This window comes from Leptonychotes weddellii, chromosome 15 (genome assembly GCF_054177405.1).
Source record: "Leptonychotes weddellii isolate Sample4059 chromosome 15, ASM5417740v2, whole genome shotgun sequence".
In the NCBI taxonomy this organism is placed as follows: Eukaryota; Metazoa; Chordata; class Mammalia; order Carnivora; family Phocidae; genus Leptonychotes; species Leptonychotes weddellii.
The window spans coordinates 27,453,909-27,473,642 of NC_138383.1; the positions used below are offsets into that span (position 1 = coordinate 27,453,909).

General features: G+C 46.9%; 1 protein-coding gene and 1 long non-coding RNA gene across 4 annotated transcripts; one reads left to right on the forward strand and one right to left on the reverse strand.

The window, feature by feature from the left end:
• Positions 1-596: 596 nt before the first annotated feature.
• On the reverse strand, positions 597-15,322 carry MRPS23 (mitochondrial ribosomal protein S23). 2 transcript variants are annotated; one of them, XM_081805268.1, is made up of 6 exons: positions 15,164-15,322; positions 14,436-14,606; positions 11,914-11,991; positions 11,585-11,708; positions 9,916-11,173; positions 9,242-9,602 (listed from the first exon to the last, which is right to left on the reverse strand). In XM_081805268.1, the coding sequence occupies exons 1-5, from the start codon at positions 15,205-15,207 to the stop codon at positions 11,021-11,023; spliced, it is 570 nt and encodes a 189-aa protein (XP_081661394.1). In that variant the 5' UTR covers positions 15,208-15,322; the 3' UTR covers positions 9,242-9,602; positions 9,916-11,020. The 2 variants fall into 2 exon arrangements, with proteins under 2 accessions (XP_081661395.1, XP_081661394.1); XM_081805269.1 differs by lacking the exons at positions 9,242-9,602; positions 9,916-11,173 and adding an exon at positions 597-1,774 and having other exon boundaries at positions 15,164-15,316.
• Positions 15,323-15,646: 324 nt separating this feature from the next.
• On the forward strand, positions 15,647-18,899 carry LOC145717365 (uncharacterized). Of its 2 annotated transcripts, none has more exons than XR_014140543.1 (2): positions 15,647-17,602; positions 18,357-18,899. It is a non-coding gene; the product is annotated as an uncharacterized LOC145717365 (long non-coding RNA). The 2 variants fall into 2 exon arrangements; XR_014140542.1 differs by having other exon boundaries at positions 18,379-18,899.
• Positions 18,900-19,734: the final 835 nt, after the last annotated feature.

Consider the following 19,734-nt stretch of genomic DNA (forward strand, 5'->3'; position numbering starts at 1 on the left):
GCAATTAGGACTTTGACATACCTTTTTTGGGGGGTGGGGGAAAGGGTACAAAATTCAACCCCAAACAGAACCTTAGTAAGTGTTACTACACAGAGGAACTAAGGGGGTAAATGCCGCTGTGGAAGAAGAGAGAATCGAAGTTACCTGTCATCTCTCCTAGCAGAAAGCCAGGAGGTGACGACAGCAGCTGGGGGTATGAACCCCCCTGAAGCTACTCACCAGAAGCACCAAACACAGAGTTAACCATGGTTGGCCCCAGGGACGGGCTGACGTAGGAGGCGGCAGACAGCCTGGAAATGTGAATATGGACTGGTTATCAGGTAGTATTACAGAATTACTGTTAATTGCCATTTTGTTAAGCTTAATAATGGTAATGGTGTTGATGTAAGGAAAGGTCTTATTTTTCAGAGAAGCAGGCTGAAGCCTTGGGTGAGAGTAGTCATGTCTGGACGTACTTTAAGATACAGAAAAATATATCGATAAGCAAAATCTTCAGAGAAGATCTAGATGAGCAAATAGAGCAAAATATTAATAATGGTTAAGTCTACATGATGAACATGTGGAGGATCATACCATTTTCTCTACCCTTACGAGTGTTTGCATCATCAAAATTTATTTTTTTAATTTAAAATTCAGTTAATTAACATATAATGTATTCTTTGTTTCGGGGGTACAGGTCTGTGATTCATCAGTCTTATATAATACCCAGTGCTCATTACAATTACCCTCCCCAATGTCCATCACCGAGTTACCCCATCCCTCCACACCCCTCCCCTCCAGCAACCCTCAGTTTGTTTCCTGATTAAGAGTCTCTTATGGTTTTTCGCCCTCTCTGGTTTCGTCTTATTTTTTCCTCTCTTCCCCTATGATCCTCTGTCTTGTTTCTTAAATTCCACATATCAGTGAGATCATATGATACTTGTCTTTCTCTGACTGACTTATTTCGCTTAGTATAATACCCTCTAGTTCCATCCACGTCATTGCAAATAGCAAGATTTCATTTTTTGATGGCTGTGTAATATTCCTGTGTGTGTGTGTGTGTGTGTGTGTATACACACCACATCTTCTTTATCCATTCATCTGTCGATGAACATCTGGGTTCTTTGCATAGTTTGGATATTGTGGACATGGCTGCTATAAACATCGGGGTGCACGTACCCCTTCGGATCCCTACATTTGTATCTTTGGGGTAAATACCCAGTAGTGCAATTGCTGGGTCACAGGGTAGCTCTATTTTCAACTTTTTGAGGAACCTCCATACTGTTTTCCAGAGTGGCTGCACCAGCTTGCATTCCCATCCATAATCAAAATTTAAAAGTGAGAAGGTTTGGGGGCGCCTGGGTGACTCAGTTGCTTAAGCCTCTGCCTTCAGCTCAGGTCATAATCTCAGGGTCCTGGGACTGAGCCCCAAATTGGGCTCTCTGCTCAGCGGGGAGTCTGCTTGTCCCTCTGCCCCTTCCCCTGCTCATTCTCTTTCAAATAAATAAATAAAATCTTAAAAAAAAAAAAAAGTAAGGTTTTAAGTATTTAGTAAGTCTTGGAATGTGCTTGCTCTCCCCATCTTTGCAGCTCTTCTTGGACCAAAGACCCAGAGAATAGGGCTTCCAAGGTCTTGTAGTTCAACCCCCTTATTTCACAAATGGCTAAAAAGGTTGAATGATTTTCCAAAGTCACACAGCCAACAAGTTGATGAGTCAGGGCTGGGCCAGGATCTCCAAGAGCCTCATCCAGTGCCCCAGCTGCTCTCCATACCATCTTCTGCCTCAGTTGTGCGCTAAAGGAGATATTTTTAAATGTCAGTAAACAATGGAGGTACACTCAGTTCTTTTTTTTTTTTTTTATGGCAGACATTGCCTATGGGTCACTGAGTTCTCATATATAAGAAATCTTGATTATACCTGAAAGCTTTATTCTCTTCAACATGACAGTAAAGTACATTCAGGTCCTTTAGATCTTAAAGTAACCCCTTTGGGGTTTGGCAACACATGTTAGTTGAGCAATAAACATCTGTCATCTATCTTTCATTAGCATTAATTATAATGTGAATTTCATTAGTATTATTTATTATTATATAATAGCAATTATAATAAATTATATTGTAATAATTTTATAATATAGTTATTATGAGTCAACAGCACACAGGAACTAAGTCCTGTCGGTGAGATTTTCCTAAATTTGAGCTTCTTGACTTTACAGGTATTCAAAGTGGTTCTTTTAAGAAGCCACGCTAGGTGTGTCAAACAATAATCAAAAGGGAAGGAATAAACAGTTCCAACCTTGAGAACACGCTGCACTGGAGGTTAGATCGCCCAGAAGGCCAGGAGAGACACAGCAGGAATGCTGCAGGACTGTGGAACATTCTGGTGCCCTTGACCTGCCTGCTGTTCAGATGACCGGACCCCTCCAACTCATCTGGCCTGTCTCCCACGCCCTTTTGTCTTCTCTCACAACCCAAAGTAGGAAAGTTAGGGATGGTGCAGGGTTGCCAAAGACAAGCTTTGCCTTCTTAGGATTTAAATTGAAAACTTTCTGGGATTAAGCTGGCTTTCTCTAAGGCCCGTGAGTGTGGTTTGACCGGGACAACCAGGAGCCGGGCGCGGGCACACTCGCTGAGGCGAGCCAGGCAGGCCCACCCTGTCCCCAGCCTGAACAGGGAGACCCCGCCCGGGCTACGAGTTAGCTCGAGGCTGCCGGCAGAAACGGGAACACAAGCCCACTGTCCCTTGAATTATACATTTCAGGAGCTGGAAGCCTTGAGGAGCCAGAGGGACATTCGTGCCAGGGCAGGGGAAAATGGTTCCAGCAGGGAGCAGGACCCAAGGAAGGAAATGAATTCCAGGGAGGCAGGGAGGTCATGACCCTCGCTGCTGAGACGGAGCAGGGCCATTTCACCTCACCTGGCAGAAGCCAAAGGCAGCTGGTGATAAAGTCCAGGATCCAATTCTCTTCGTGCTTAATATTCAAGAGATAATGCTGAGCACCCTCGGGATTTAAAGCAAGCACCCAGGAGGGGGTTTGAAGAAGCTGGCATCTCCTGCAGAATTCCTCAACACACAGAGACTAGACCAGCTGTCCTGGCCTGCTGCCACCGCTCTCCTGAGTCCGAAGTCCTGGGCTCCGCTCTCCCGGGGCAAGCCCAGCACCAGCAGCTCCCAGGACATTTGCTTCGGATCGGCATCTTTATTTTATGGAACTGTAGACGGCTTCAGAGTTGCCAAAGTTCTGCCACAACCAGCATCTTCTTTGGGTTCTGCACCCCAAAACATACTTGGTGCAGTACTATTATCCCTATGCTTAGATGGGGAAACCATTCATTTGTTCATTCATTCACTCAACAAGTACACTGTCAAGGATCTCTTAGGCTCCAGACCCTGCGCTGGAAGTGAATGCAGCTCAGAAGGGTTAATGACCTGTCCAAAGCCACAGTCATATACAGGGAGTGGCTGTGCCGGGATTGGAACCCAGTTCTTTGACACCTGAAGAGGAAAGAGGCCAGAGCTCTTCCTCTGTAATGTCCCTCAGTGGCACCCTCAGCGCTTGTGTCCTCTAGACTAGCACCCCAGGTGACCAGTGGCAGAGGGGTCCCACTGCAGACCGACCAGGGTCAAATGGAGTGACGGGGCACAGGACAATGGGAAAGACATAATGATCTTTTTTCTTTTTTTTAAAGACTTTATTTGAGAGAGAGAGAGAGCATAAGCGGCAGGGAGGGGGGCAGCAGAGGAAGAGGGAGAAGCAGACTCCCCACTGAGTAGGGCGCCTGACATGGGGCTCGATCCCAGGACCCTGAGATCATGACCTGAGCCGAAGGCAGAGACGCTTAACTGACTAAGCCACCCAGGTGCCCCAGGACATAAATAGATCTTTCTGGCTCTCCAGACCTCACTCCCATCCCACCCACCATTCCAACCCTGGCATCAACCCTGCCCTTCACCGGGAGGAGGACCACAGGGAGTTCCAGAAACTCCTGCCCCAAGGGTTGCGCAGCCCTGACCCCCGGGAACAATGTTTCTGGGGTTGGAGCCATTTTTTTCTGGTGGACCTCTAGGTAGTAACCCTCTGGCTTCCCTCCACAATCAGGGGGCAGGAGGGAGAAAGAAAGGAGCAAAAGTTTACCACAAGGAGGGCAAGGGAAGCAACAATGAGGAAGGAAAGAGGAAACAGAAGGAATGCCATTAAGACATTGCTTTCTACACACACACACAAAAAAAAACTCCAATAATAGATGATTTCCCAGGTTGTTCTTTAGCTTTCTCCTTTGTCTTTTTGTTTTTAATTGTTTGATTGATTGGCTGATTGATTGGTTTAGTGCTAGAAGGTTGGAAGAAGATAAAAGAGATCGCAACTGCTGGGGGGAGGAGTTGAGAAGAGAGAAGCGATTAGACAAGTACCTGGTGAAAAGGGACACTACCCTAGTTTTTTTGTTTCTTCTGTTTTGTTTTGTTTTTTAAGATTTTATTTATTAGAGAGAGCGCACGCGCACATGAGTGAGTGGGGGTAGGAGGGCAGAGGCAGAGGGAGAAGCAGACTCCCCGCTGAGCCGGGAGGCCAACGAGGGGCTCGATCCCAGGACGCCAAGATCACCACCCCAGCCGAAGGCAGACGCGTACCGACTGAGCCAGCCAGGCGCCCCTTTTCTCCATTTTAATCTAATGTACATTCGCCTTCACCCAGTGGGAAGCAACAGCTGCTGAGAGCCTTCCAAGCACTGAGAGCGAAGACTGACTCCGTGCCAAGAACTTTCTTCCTGCTCTTCTTTAACCCGTATAGCACCTTGATGAAGGAGATGTTAGGACCCCTGCTTTACAGATAAGGGAACTGAGGGTCAAGTTATTCACCTGATCCCCTCATGTCACAAGACAAGGCAATTGATCAGGGCTTCAGTTCCAGGCCTGACCTGGCAAGGCCTGGGGTTTTTCCACTACCCCACACTGTCTCTCTGCCCACACCACTCCCCCAGTCCGTCCTCCACAGCAAATTCGCAGATTTTGTCATTGACTGGAGAAGGTTAGGAAACGCTGCTCTGGGCAGTCTCTAGGGACTCGGCCAGTTAGCTCCTTCCTCTCCTGCTCCCACTATGGTGCAAACATGGTTTCCCCCACAGGCCTTTGTCATTTGTCCTGGGGCCTATCAGCTCCCATCTTTACCCTATCCCAAGCACCCCAGGACTCGGCTTCCTAAACCTCAGCCAGAACATTATTTTACAAGGACACTCACCAACCTTGAAAGGCAAGCACCCCAAGGCAAGGAAATAAAATTAATGTGGTTGAGCAGCACGAGAGTGCAGCGCCACCTAGCGGTTCTGGGGCCAAATGGTCCCGGGTGGTGACATTTTCAAACAATCAATATCTCATTATTAACCATAATCACAACCTGATGTTTACTTTTGGAGAAATGGTCAGCGGCAAGGGATGCACAAGCACTTTTCTGCATGTTTCAGAGGTCTGCGATCCTAAATGCCACAATGACTATTAAACAGTGTCCTGCCCATGAGCAAACAGGAGGGAGCAGAGATTGATTGTATATCTTTTTCATCTAAGCTACTCACCAAAAACAAAGCATCCGTTGAAGCCACTGACCTTTCACTAACTGCTGGAAGGAAAATGCTTGATAAATAATAAATAGACCACTACTTGATGTTGCTTAGAACTATCTTTTAATTAAAAGAACAGACCAACTAGAAGGTCAGGTGACTGCCATTTAAGTTCCGGTCTCAGACAAGCATCAGTCGAGGGTAAAACTCTACCCCAAATGTAATTTCACTGTCAGCCACCACTCACTCAACTAAAGTCCTCTGCCTGTAATACACATGGATGGAGGGGACATAGCCTCCACTTCCTGCCTTTGCTTTCCCCTAGCGACCTCTCCATCTGAGTGCCAGAGCAGAAACAGTGTGGTTCAGCATCTCCACAGAACCTGCTCCAGCGCCGGGCTCACCAGTCACACGGCCACAGGCCACACTGAGCGCTACCCTAGACTGTCTTCCCCACAGGAGGTGCCCTTCCTCCACCAGACAAGGTGACCTCAACCAAGTGGCTCACCGAACCTGCTCAGGCATCCATCTCCCTGAGCACCGTCAAAGGCTCAAAACACATGATGAACCTCGCCAATCACGCCTCCACCTTCTGGCTGTTCTGGAATAGAGCTCAGGAACACGGAGACCCCGAGCGAAGTAATAATCTCATGCCCCCACCCCCGACACACACACACCCGCTCACCGCTCCTTGTCCCTAGCTCCACATTCCTGAGGCAGAGCCAGCACTTGCAGTCCCAGAGCCACGGCATGTCCTGGGCCCTAGAGCCCATGTAGTCAGGAAAACAGCCGGCCCGGTTTTGAGTTAGCCCTGCTCCTAGCGGAGAGCCTAGAAGGATGGAAGAGGCCCCACAACTCCTGCGTGCCTATCTGGGTTCCCAGGGGCAGAGGTAGGCACCAGTGTGGGGCTCAGAGAAAATCTTCTCCCACTTAAATGACTTTTGTCAAAGAGAGAATCTGTGGAATGTTTTTAAGTGGCAAGCCATCATTTATTTACAGAGAAGGGTACCATTAAAAAAAAAAAATCAGGAATCCTCTGGGAGCACCAAATTTTCTATAATACTGCTTTCATGATCAGAGAACACGACACTAAGTGTTACACAAAATTACAAAAAGACTTGGGTTTGCCTTTTAAGGACACATGATCAAGAATCAGGCCTACTAAACAGAAGCGAAGGAAGAACTCTAAAAAATCTTGTGAATCCAGGACCACTTAAAAGAGCCTTGCCATAGGAGCGCCTGGGTGGGTCAGTGGGTTAAAGGTCTGCCTTCAGGTCATGTTGTGATCCCAGGGTCGTGGGATGGAGCCCCGCATTGAGTCGGGCTCCCTGCTCAGTGGGGAGCCGGCTTCTCCCTCTCCCTGAACCCTCCCACCCCCCGCTTGAGCTCTCTTGCTCTCAAATAAATTAAAAAAAAAAAAAAAAAAGCCTTGCTATATAGATGATGGGAGTTGTGGGATCAGTTTCCTTTGCTGACTTTCTTGTTCCTTCTGTCCCTTAACTAAGAGCATTCACCTGGCTCAGCCCCCAACATCCTGTGTCTCTCTACACTCCCCTTGGAGAGCTTTCATTCTCCTGGCTCCAACCCTTACCCCTGTGCTAGGGACTTCCTCCCCATCTCCCAGACATCCAACTCATCCCTTTGTCTGCCACCTGGACGATGCACCATCACCTCTCAGTATGTTGAGAATTGAAGCCCTCTTCCCAACCTTGCTGTTAGTGATGCAGGTATTCTGGTCACTCATTTGTAACCTTGGCATGGCTGCAGAGACCAAAGTCTCCTCTTCCTGCCCTCCCCCCTCCCTGCCGGCTCCGCCAACGCCATTCTTTGTATCACATCTGGGTCAATCTTCCTTCCACACAACACTGCTTTCACTATGTTACTTCCCTGCTCAAACTTTCTGATACCCAACTGAACAACTCCAGGTAGTTACTGAGGCCACCGTGCTGACTCCATACTACCTGTTCAAACCTGTTTTCCACTACTCAAGAGTAATAGAAGCATCTGTCACGTATTACAAGTGGGCTTTGCATTGTCTCAATTTTCACGTAACTAACTAGAAGCCAAAGAAGCAAACATTATCCCTATTTTGTACTCTGAGACTGTCACAGGCACAAGGTCACACCAACAAAAACTGGAGGAACGAGAACTAGTCCCAGAACTTCAAACTTGTCTTTGCAAACTGCACTGTAACCTGAACACATGCCTTTCTTGGCTTCAGCTCAGCAAACCTACATGGAGGGCCCACTCCAGAAAGGCTCTGTCTAATGCGTCAGTGGGTATGAGTAAGAATTTCTGCACTTGTTTACACTCTGAATGGAAAGAAGGTAGTTCCTTCCGGAACGGATGACAAGGGTGAGGCCAGAGTGCCAACAGCGGACCAGGTGTGCCAACTGAATGACATGCATGAGTGCAGCCCGGAAGGGACTGGAGATCTGATTTGAACATCAGGTAACATTTCCAAGCATGTACCATTTCTTTTTTCTTTTTTTTTTTTGTAACAGAGTTTTATGCCCATGAACTCAGGACCCTGAGATCAAGAGCCACATGCTCTACCAACTGAGCCAGCCAGGACCCCTGAGCAGTTACCATTTGGAAATGGCAGTGAAAATAGTTTCTTAAAACTGTGGTGGCAGGGAGGGTGCTCCAGGCAGAGGAAACAGCATGCCTCCTTCAACTCCCCCTGCCTTTCAAGGCTCTCCGTGCAGTATTCCTGGACTAGTCTAGAGCTGGCTCCTCCCCCCGACTCTACCATTATTTTGTATCATAACTTGAAAGAATTCCTGTTCATTTTGTTTCCAAAGTCACTCGTCTTCCCAATTAGATTTTAAGGTCCTTGATGCAAGAATGAGCTTCCACTTCCATTCTGTCCAAGCATCTCTATGCCAACGATGGCTTTTGCCCACACCAACTGTGGGAAGGGCTCTGAATTCCCCAAAACACTTCACTTTCACTGTTTTGACTACTGAGACTCAACATAAAGGAAGTTTGCTGTAAGGTCTAGTCTCTCTCCCTTCTCCCAGGCTTAGGTTCTCCTCAGGGAAGAGTCTGTCTGGTTTAACAAGATGGAAATGGAGGCGCCTGGGTGGCTCAGTCGGTTAAATGTCTGACTTCGGCTCCGGCAGTGATCCCTGGGTCCTGGAATTAAGCCCTGGGTCTGGCTCCACGCTCAGCAGGGAGTCGGCTTCTCCCTCTTCCCTCCCCCCGCCCCGTCCTGTGCGTGTGCATGGTCTCTCTCTAATAAATAAATAAAATCTTTAAAAAAACACAAAAAACACAAGCTGGAAGTGTACTGGTGAGGGTGTGGGGATACAGGCATCCCTGTATATTGCTGGCGGGAGCGTAACTGAGCTGCTTCTATGGAGGACAACACCAAAATCAAAGGCACGCTATTCTAGAAGTACCGCTGTAACGGATACACCCACAGCAGCACGAGCCTGTTTGCAGCCCAAGAAAACACAGAGCCACTTCTGTCATTCGGGCACTGATTAAATCACTAGGCATCCACACAAAGGATCTGAGACATATTAAATGGAAAAATGAGGTACAGGACAGTAAGCACAGTGTCCCCATGCATACGCCCAAAATATTCCTGGAAAGGAAATGGCCTTGGGGGAGAGAAATAGGTGGCTGGAGATAGGTTTTGGAAAGGAGACCAGCCTTTTACCTTTAAATTCTGAACCATGTGTCTGTATAATTTTTTTAAAAAATTATGCATCGGGGGCATCTCGGTGGCACAGCCGGTTAAGCATCTGACTCTTGGCTTCAGTTCCAGTCCTGTTCTCAGGATCGTGAAATCGAGCCCCACGTCTGGCTCCGCACTCAGCAAAGAGCCTGCTTCAGGTTCTCTCTCCCTTTCCCTCTGCCCCTCGCGCTCATGCTAAGTAAATAAATCAATCTTAAAAAAAAAAAATAGGGGCGCCTGGATGGCTCAGTTGGTTAAGCGTCTGCCTTCGGCTCAGGTCATGATCCCAGGGTCCTGGGATTGAGTCCCGCGACGGGCTCCCTGCTCAGCGGGGAGTCTGCTACTCCCTCTGCCTCTGCTGCTCCCCCTGCTTGTGCTCTTTTGCTGTCAAATAAATAAATAAAATCTTTAAAAAAGAAAAATTAAAAAAAGAAAAGTATGTATCAAACAACTTTCTAAAAATGTCTTCATCATTATGGCAAAAAACTTCCTTTTAAACTCCAGAAAGTCTAAAGAAGTTAATGAGTGACCCCCACCCCCCCACAATTGTTCCTCTGAGAACAGAACTGTCTCTTCCCCCCGCTTAAGTCCTCCTCCCCAAGCTCGGCATTCACTAGCTGTCTCTGGTTGTTGAATGGATGAAATTTACTTTCCCATCTAAAAGTAAAGCATTCCGCAAACAAAAGGAATCGCAAACCATTGACGGGTGGCAGGGAGATGCAGCGTGGCTGAGAACTGCTTTTGCCTCATGTACTATTCCCCTTCCATTCACAGAGCACCATGTGCAAGGCCGTGCCGGGGCTGAGGCGTGGGCTCTATCCTGGGTCTACCAGGAGACGGAAGAGACTGTACACAAAGAACAGAAAAGCTACATGAGTTTTAAAATCAGGAATTTCTGAAGCAGCTTATTACTAGTAGCTGAAAACTAGTGGCCTTAGGATCACAAATATAAAGGCCAGAAACTCAGAAGATGTCATTCATTCAGGAGAAGGTATGAAAATGAAGAAAGCAGAACGGTTGGTAAGGTCTCATCACCACATCTCCACACCAGGGAGGCAGGTGGATGCCGGTGGATCACGGCATCTAAATGAGCTGGCCCCCTCCTGGCAATCCAGTTATCTACAGATGTCCTCTGAATTCAGTCTTCAGCTGGATGTAATCATTTATTCATTCAAATCTTTACTAAGCAGACTAGGTTTGGGCCTATGCTAATTGTCTCCAGCACTCTCAACCTAATCTATGAGATTAAAGCTATAGTTTTGACCTTTGTCTATCAACAATGATAGGTTCTCACTCTTACCACAAAGCCCAAGTCAACTTGACCTCTCAAGTTGAAGATCAATAGTTCTATAACAAAACGTGAAGATTATCTGCAGACAGAAAGGTGGCCCAGGGGACATACCATATGCACAAGTAAAAGCCTGATGGGGCCAAAAAAGAGAAAGATACCCGAGAATCAGATATAGCCAACTCACATGTTAACACAGAAATCCAAGCAGACCTACTCAGAACAAGTCCCATTCAAACCATACTTATAAAGGTTTCTTCATGCTATTTACAATTTTAAAGTAAATTTACTTTATAAGCAGCCAGGGAATTCTTTATTTAACACCGTCCTAACATAAAAGTTCATTCAAACCATGAAACTCAGCTTTATGACAACCTAGAAACAGGAACTAAAAGAAGGCAAACATAATGCCTTAGAGACTGGGAGACATTTACACAGTCCAACTGTTAAAAACAGTTCAACATTCATCTAGTGAATACAATTTGGATATCAGTATACACGGTATACAAGTTCTTCAGGGAGGTGAGAGACCTTTCGGCTGTTCTTCAGATGTCTCCAAATGCTGGTCCTGTGGAACTTCTTGTAGAGGCTGGTTTTTTTCCAATACTGTTTGCGGTTTGACACCCGTGGGTTCAGATTCCCAGGAAACGTGACTACCTTCCTTTTGCTTAAAAGACCAGACATAAATACATCACACAGATGTCATTTTCACTCCACTGACTGGCCGAAGCTGTATGACTAAGCACATTCTATCATGGAGTCAAAACGTAACATTAATATCCCAGGTCAAATTCTATTATAACAAGCAATACACGTGATAAAAATCTCTGGAGAACCATAATTTCAAAAGCCCTAATGACAACTCACTTGTTCCAAGTAGCAGTCACTATCACAAAATTTTAGTGTGTGTGTGTACACATTTTTTTTTTTTTTAAATTTCAGCATATTTCATCTACCAGTATTTGACCTGGTGTTCAGGGACATAAACCAAGGTTGGAGAAGGAAAACCAAGTCTTCCTTTGACTTCTAACAAATAGACAACTAACCCTAATAACAATTTTAATCAAAAAATACTCACAGTCCTTGCTTCTACTCTTCTCAAAATGACACCTGCTGCCAATAAAGCCTTCCCTGTTTCCACAAATAACTTCTCTTCATCTGTTTCTCCAAGCTTCTGTAGCTCAATGTACTTCTCCACAAACCTGGAATTCCAAGCAGACCACATCTGAGGGCTGTATATTGAGAGTCATCAAGACATGCTGTCACACAGTATCAAGCATTCCCTTAACATGTCTTCCTAGAGGAGTGGCTTTTCCCTGCGGTGGAATTCAACAAAACTCCTCAAACCAATAACTAAATTCCTTAAAAAACAAAAAAAACTAACCCAGGAATTGTAAAATGGCTTACTGTTGACAAGTAGACTTGAAATTTGGATTGAACAGATCAAAAGCTTTCTGACCAGATCCATAGGCTGAGTAAAATTTCCTAGAAAATATAAACAACACAATATAAATCTCCATTTACAGATCACGGCCAAGAACGGAGTAAAGAAAAATTACTAGTCCAAACATAAGCTTTTTTTTTTTTTTTTAATAAGTAGTGCATGCACATGGCAAATAAACCAAATATTACAAAAAGGTATCCAATGAAAAGTTAACATTCCTGCTCACCTCTGCCCCCAACCCCAGTTCCCTCCCAGGAAGCAACACTAACCAGTTTTTTGTGTATCCATCCAAGAATATTCTAAAGTACAAGCATATATGCATCTATCATTCCCTGTCCCCAGCCGTACAGTTTAACTCCAAGAACAGAAAACACTATTGTACATCCTGCCTCTTCTACTTAATAGTTCTTAGAGATCATTTCAAATCAGTGAACTTAGATTGTTTCCAATCCTTTGCTCCTTTAGACAGTGCTGCAACGATTAACTTTATCAATATTTCTTAGTATACTGTGAAAATGAGTCTAAAATAAATTCATAAAAATAGTATTACTAGCTCAAGGTATGTGCATTTGTAATATGGCCTTCCAAACTGCCAAATACTTCCCAAACTGGCTGTGCCAATTTACGTTCACACCAATAATGCATGAGAATGTCTATTTCCCCACACCCGGGCCAAATTCTATTTTCCAACTTTTTGTTTTGTCAATTTGACAGGTGAAAAAATATAACTCGTTTTATTTTTGCCTTTTCTTATGAAATAGACTGGACATCTTTTCATGTTTAAAAGCAAACTGAATTTCCTTTTCTGTGCCCTATCCATGTTCTTTGCCTTTCATTTGGTGGGTTTTTTCTACTGATTTATAAGCAAACTATACAGCAGTATAAATAGGAAATCAGCCCGTCATACTTGTTGCAAAATTTTTTTCCCAGTATGTTGGCTGACTTTTGTTTCTGTTTGTGGTACTTTTTTTGGGCAGAAAATTTTAATATTTTCATTTATGGCTTCTGGGTTTTATATTTACAAAGATCTTTATCACTCAGATTATTTTTAAAATTCTCCCATGTTTTCTTCTAGTACTTTTATGCTTTCGTTTTTTACATTTAGGTTTTGCTATATCTGGAATTTATTTTATTGTTATAAGTTCTTTAAAAATATTAAAAACACTAAAAAGAAGCCACAAAAATAAAGGTTCAAAAAATTACTTAAATGCAAGGTATTATTATTTTAACATTAACAGTAATAAAAGAAGCAGTAAAATATTCCACATTCTCCAATGACCTATCACCTAGTTCCTGCTATTCACACAGCAGAAGCACGGGAAAAAAAAGCACATTTTTTTTTTTTAAATTTTTAGAGATAGAGAGCACGAGCAGGAGGAGGAGGAGAGGGAGAGAGAGACTCCCAAGCAGACTCTCCATGGTAGAGCCCAAGGCAAGGTTCAATCCCAGGACCCTGAGATCATGACCTGAACCAAAAACAAGAGTCGAATGCTTAACTGATTAAGACACCCAGGCACACCCACAAATGATTTTAATGTATAAATCCTGACCAAGTGCATGCAATGAGCCTACCCAGAAAAGCACTGACAAAGTATTTAATGCCCCCAAAGAGCTCGGGAACTACCCTGAAAATTTCCAAGTAGAGCAAAAACATACTCTTCTCCTACCTCAAGGAGTGTTGGGGGCCAGGGGAGGAGATTCCTCAAATGAAAGGGGCCTACACCTCAAATGAGAATATAATGACTTCATAAATTGTTTTCTTACATCCGGAAATAGAGAAAAGAATAAGGGGACAGGGGCACCTGGGTGGCACAGTCGGCCGAGAATCTGACTCGTGGTTTTGGCTCAGGTCACAGTCTCAAGGTTGTGAGATCGAGCCTCGCCTGGGGCTTCATGCTCAGCACAGAGTCTGCTTCTCTCTCTCTCTCCCTCTGCTCTTCCCCCGTGCTCTTGTGTGTGTGCGTGCGCATGCTCTCTCTCAAAAAAAAAAAAAGGAGAAGAAGAAGGAATATGTATTACCCTGAATAACGTACAACCTTCAATCTTAATATTTAAGAAAAAAGAATCATACAAATTCTGGGTACTAAAAACTGACATCAGTATTTGAGGGAAAGAGCTGTGCCACTGAATTCCCAGTGAACTGACCTCCTTGAGCCTCACAGTCTTCATGAATAAAATGGAGACAATATACTGATCTTATAGGATTAGAATAAGGCCTAAGTTAGAGAATGTTTTTTAAGGGCTTAGCATAGTGCTAACAGACGCACAGAAACGGGTAGCTATAATTGCAATTATCAGTCCATTGCTGGGCTCCAGATTCTACTTCCCAGAATTTGTTTCTGAATTCCTAACTTGGTAGATACACAAGACCTCCTCCACAGGGCAAGCCCTGGCTCGACTCCCACTAAAGTTACCAGACTAATAGCTAAATCCTTCCTTCTGAAGTTCTGCTGCCTCCTGTCCATCATGTGGGCTTTGTACTCACGCTCTAATCCTGTCCTCGGGGTACAAGATGTCCTGGATGGCAGCTTTGGCTTTGCCATACCGCAAGCGGGGCCTTCGGAAGACAGGCTCTCTCAGCGGGGGAAAGGCATTATATATGTCAAACCAGAGGGGCTTCTCATTCAACACCCCAGCTCGAATCAGGTCCCGAGTCCTTAAGGAAGGAAAAATAACGAAGGACAGTCAGTTACAACAGCCTGTCTAAGCCCCTGAATCAGTCTAGCACAGTCTGGGACATCAGTGGGATCACGGAGTCCACAAGACCGAACCGGAAGGAGGCCACAGCAGGGGTGTTCCCCACCTACAGTTAACATATTTCCATACTCCAAACCGCCCTAACAAAGCTCAGGGGTTAAGTCCTATTTTTCTCATGTGCGTCCCACTCCCCTCGCCCCATCCCCGTCGCGTCGAAGGAAATACAAAGATGGCCCAGCCGGGCCCATCATCATCTTCCTCCCTTCCTCTTCCTAGAGAACTCCACTCGGGCAGGAGAGGTGCAATCTTGGGCGGGAAAGATACATTCCGAGAGTGGCGCCGTCAAGCACACCTATTCAGAGACAGGAGAGAGCACGAGTGGGCCTCACCCGGCTCAGCCTCCCGCACTCTGGAGAAGGTCTCGCCCTGCTCTGACCCACCCAGAAAGAGCGTGAGCTGTCGAGAGCCCCCATCCGGAGGAAGCACCCTCAGCCCACACCGGCTCCGAGCACGCACCGCGAGAAAACGCTGCCCACGGTCTCCAGCCGGCTCCTCGCCATGGTAGGCGCCTCGGACGCTCACGACCTGGGACTACCGGAAGCGGAAGCGCCGGCGACAGGCGAAATGGGCGTAGGCTGCTGGCCGAGCCGAGGATCGCGGCGCTCTCTCCGCAGCCGCAGCCGGAGAGCCGAGCCAGGCAGAAGCAAAGGATGGGCCGAACTGGCGCGGCCCTCGCTCCCGGCCAGGTTCAGACGGGAGCACTCGACAGCCGAGCCGAAAGGGACGGAGCGGGTCAGAGCCGGGCAGAAGCAATAAATGACCGAGCTAGAGGAGGGACTCACGCTGGCGCTTGCGTTACCCTTTCCGGCCTGGCGGAGCCACCTGCAGTCGAGAAGGTGGGGCGGCGCGGAGGGAAGATTGATGGGGAGGAAGGAGGCAGGCGCAGCCAACTAGGCCAGGACACACGTAAAGGCAGAGATGACAGGTCACACCGGGGCTGGGCCCGGACTACGCCTTACGTTGCTTGGAGACACAGACTGCGCAGAAGGAAACCGAGGCCGGGGATGGGCAGGCACTGGCCCAAGGTCACACTAGCGCCCGAGCCTCCGTCCTCCGTGCCCTGCTGTGCAGCGCGCCCCGGGAGTCCGTTGGCCCCGGAGCTGCCTCCTGCATCCGCTGCCCTCGGGATGCTGCGGGGCAACTAGTATTTTCTCCGCCGGGAGACGTCTCGGGCTCGCTCCTCCTTGGAGCTGGAAAAGCGAAAGTGAACAGAACAAATTCGGAGACGGAGACTCAGAAACCTGGGGAAAGTAACCTCTCAGGGTGACCTTTTGGTCCAATAATCATACGTTGGGTAGAGTACCCCAGAGAAATCAAAGCTCAATTTGCTGAGGATACTTGTGCAAAGATCGTCATTGCAGCATTGCAGTGGGGAAAAAAGTCAAATGGAAGGCTATGCAATCCTATGCAGCTATTACAATGAACAAGTTATGTCCCTATGTATTTACCTAGAGGCATGCCCATGACTTCTAGTTAAATGAAAAAGGAAGTTGCAGAGAAACATTTTAGTGGGATCCTAACCTGTTCAAAGAAAAAAGAAAACACCTTTATATGTGTTTCTGTTTGAATGAAGATAGAAACTGTGTGGAAGGCACACAAGACTATGAACACTGGTTATCTCCAATCTTGAGACTGCAAGAGAAGAATTTTTTCTTTAGATATCCCTCAGAGTTTGACCTGTAAAGAGTTTTTATTCATATTTGAGCTTTTTAATCCAATGAAATGTTTTGAATCACATACACACAAAATAGCTCCTGGGAGCCCATTATCATCTTTGTCAGCCAGAAAGAGCAGCAAGTCATCCCAGAGCCCTCCCACTCTATGGGAGGCTGGTAAGGAGGAGAGAAGTAATGTTTTAGGAGCAATTACTGCTTGTTTGTGTTATCTTGGAATCCACACACCTACCCAGAAGGTAGCTATTATTAGCCTTATTATAGATGAGAAAGTGAGGCCACAGGGGGTGAAGTAACTTGTCAGATACCTGAGTGACAGAACCAGGCTTCCAGCACAGCCTGGGCCCTTTCCAGAACCCACAACCTTCTTTAGTTATGCCTCAAGCTGGAGACAGGTAGACCTACGGAGGTGTGACAAAGCTGGCCCCAGGGCTAGGGGCCAGGGTGACCCAAGGCCCAGGGCTACACTAAAAGGTGGGTTTCACTGTTGCCACAAGGCCCTGTGACACAGGGAAGAGAGAACACAGTTCTGGCTGGTGGGTCAAGTGTAGAGATTCCAATCTCCCAGTCGTAGGAAGGTCTGGAAGACTCTGCTCTAGGGAGAGCAAACATGCTCCCAGCTAAATATAGTCTTCCCAGCCTCATAACAAGTTTCTAATTCTGTCTAAGTCAGAGCTAGCTGCCCGCGGGGACAACAGACACACTTCCCCTCCCCCACTCGGGCCTCCCCCCTCCCCAGGCCACTGCAGTAACCGCCAGTAAAGAAGTAGAAGGCTTTATTCCATGATCAGGGAGGTGAGCCAAGAACCCAAACCGTCAACAGGGGAGGAATTGCAAGGTGGGAATTTTTCCTCTAGATCTTCTTAAGAAAGTTCCTTCCTCTTCTGAGCTTTGAAAGTTTCCCCTCCAACATCCTATTTAATGCCTCTGTGACTGAGACAGGGGAATGCTGGTGGGTAGATAGGAGGACCACAGGGATGTGGGAGCAAGATGAATCGGGAGCCCTCTGAGCCTGCAGCAGGAAGTGTGCGCCCCAGCGAGCGTTCATTCATGAAAGGGAAGAAGATGTCAAGCAGCTGGGGGCAGGCAAACTGGACCTTCGAGGCTTCTGTCTTTTCACCCAGGACCTCTCAAGGCTTCAAGGGACTGATGCACTCGTGCCAAGCACTGCACCAGGAATCTGGATTGTCTTGTTCAACTGTTCAACTACCTGATGCCACAGGTAATGTCCTGGCGATCTTACACAGAAGGAAAGAGAACCTGTAAACTCCCCAAAAGGCCATATGCCTTCCACTACACTGCTCGACCCCTATAGATGTGCCCACTAAGTAGTGTCAACTCTCTGCGTGGCTTGCTGCAAGAGTAGAAGCCTCCATTCGTTAAAGCCCGAATCGTAGCCGCGGGCACTTAGTGCTGGACCGTGACAAGTCTGATCGCGGTTCCAGCATCATTGCTGCTCTTGTGACCCGTAAGCCACCGACTGCCACCTGCGACTGCAGCATTTTCGTATTCCATCAACTGCCACTGTTGTTTTATTTTCTTGTTAAATGATCCATTTCTCTCACAAGCATTTAAGCACCGACCTGACCCTATGCTGAGTCCTGGAGAAGCTGACTGTCCAGTGGGGGAGACAGAGAAGCAAATTCATAATGGATAAGTTAGGTGCTAAATAGCATGTGGATTATAGTAGTCGGCTAGGGCGGCCATAACAAGGTACCACGGACGGGGTGGCCTCGATACCAGAACTGTATTTTCTCACGGTTCTGGAGGCCAGAAGTCCGAGATCAACTTGGCAGGGCTGGTTGCTCCTGAGGCCTCTCTCCCTGGCCTGCAGATGGTCACCCGCTCCCTGTGTCCTCATGTGGTCTTCTCTCTGTGTCTGTGTCCTCTTCTTATGACACTGGTCATACTGGATCTGGGCCCAACCTAATGGCCTCATTTTAACTTCAATATCTCTCTCTCTTTTTTTTTTAAAGATTTTATTTATTTATTTGACAGAGAGAGACACAGCAAGAGAGGGAGCACAAGCAGTGGGAGTGAGAGAAGGAGAAGCAGGCTTCCCGCAGAGCAGGAAGCCCAACGCGGGGCTCAATCCCAGGACCCTGGGATCATGACCTGAGCCGAAGGCAGACGCTTAACGACTGAGCCACCCAGGCGCCCCTCAATATCTCTTTAAAGACTATCTCTAAATGCAGTCACATCCTGAGGCACTGGGGGTTGGGAGTTCAACATAGGAATTTTGGAGCGACGCTGTCCAGCCCCATAAGGTTGATAAGTACTTATGCTGAAGGGCTTCCGTCTGCCCAGCCAGATCCACACCCACTCTGTGCTCTTCTTCACCCTGCTCTGTTCCCCAGGAGGCTGACTTCTATGGACCTCATCCCCCGGCCCTGTGCTTCCAGCCAGGGTCCAGTTGGTACCACCAGTGGGAGGCATTGGCAAGGGAATGGAAGGAAGGAGGAGAGTGAAGTCAGTCTCGAGTTATTTCGCTAAGCATAATACACTGTAGTTCCATCTGTGTTGTTGCAAATGGCAAGATGTCATTCTTTTTGGTGACTGAGTAATATTCCGTGTGTGTATATGTGTTTACACCACATCTTTTTTTTTAAGATTTTATTTATTTATTTGAGAAAGAGAGAGCACAAGCAGGGGGAGGGGCAAAGGGAGAGGGACCCTACATGAGGCTCGATCCCAGGACCCCGAGATCATGACCTGAGCTGAAGTCAGATACTTAACCGACTGAGCCACCCAGGTGCCCCCCACGTCTTCTTTATTCATCAGTCAATGGACATTTGGGCTCTTTCCATAATTTGGCTATTGTAGATAGTGCTGCCATGAACATTGGGGTGCAGGTGCCCCTTTGAATCAGCATTTTTGTATCCTTTGGATAAATGCCTACTAGTGCAATTGCTAGGCCGTAGGGTAGCTCTATTTTCAACTTTTTGAGGAACCTCCATACTGTTTTCCAGAGTGGCTGCACCAGCTGGCATTCCCACCAACAGTGTAGGAGGGTTCTCACAAGGAGGCCTCTTCACACACAGATCTGTCCCCGGGTTCCAGTGCCTGTTCCCTCCCTCGCCCCCAGAGGCCTAGTTTCAGCAAACTGTGCCCCTCTGTCACTAGCCAAAGGCTTTAGGCCATCTTTTGTGGCTTCCCGACACTCTGCCAACCTCTTTATGAAGAGTGCCCTTATTTATATAGTGTGTCGGACAAAAAGAGAAAAAGCACTCCCACCAGCAGAACGGCCTTGGTAAGTAAAAATCCCAGCATATTGATGAAATCATTAATACTGCTACTCACCTTTGGCAGAGGGCCAGGGTCAGAGAGAAATTAGCTGCTTGCCTTAAAAAAGGA

Coding starts and splice junctions, on each gene's coding strand:
- MRPS23 (XM_081805268.1), bottom strand. CDS start 15,207: ATGGCGAGGAGCCGGCTGGAGACCGTGGGCAGCGTTTTCTCGCG. Junction 14,607..15,163: donor GTGGGCAGCGTTTTCTCGCG/GTGCGTGCTCGG, acceptor TCCTTCCTTAAG/GACTCGGGACCTGATTCGAG. Junction 11,174..11,584: donor GAAGAGTAGAAGCAAGGACT/GTGAGTATTTTT, acceptor TGGTCTTTTAAG/CAAAAGGAAGGTAGTCACGT.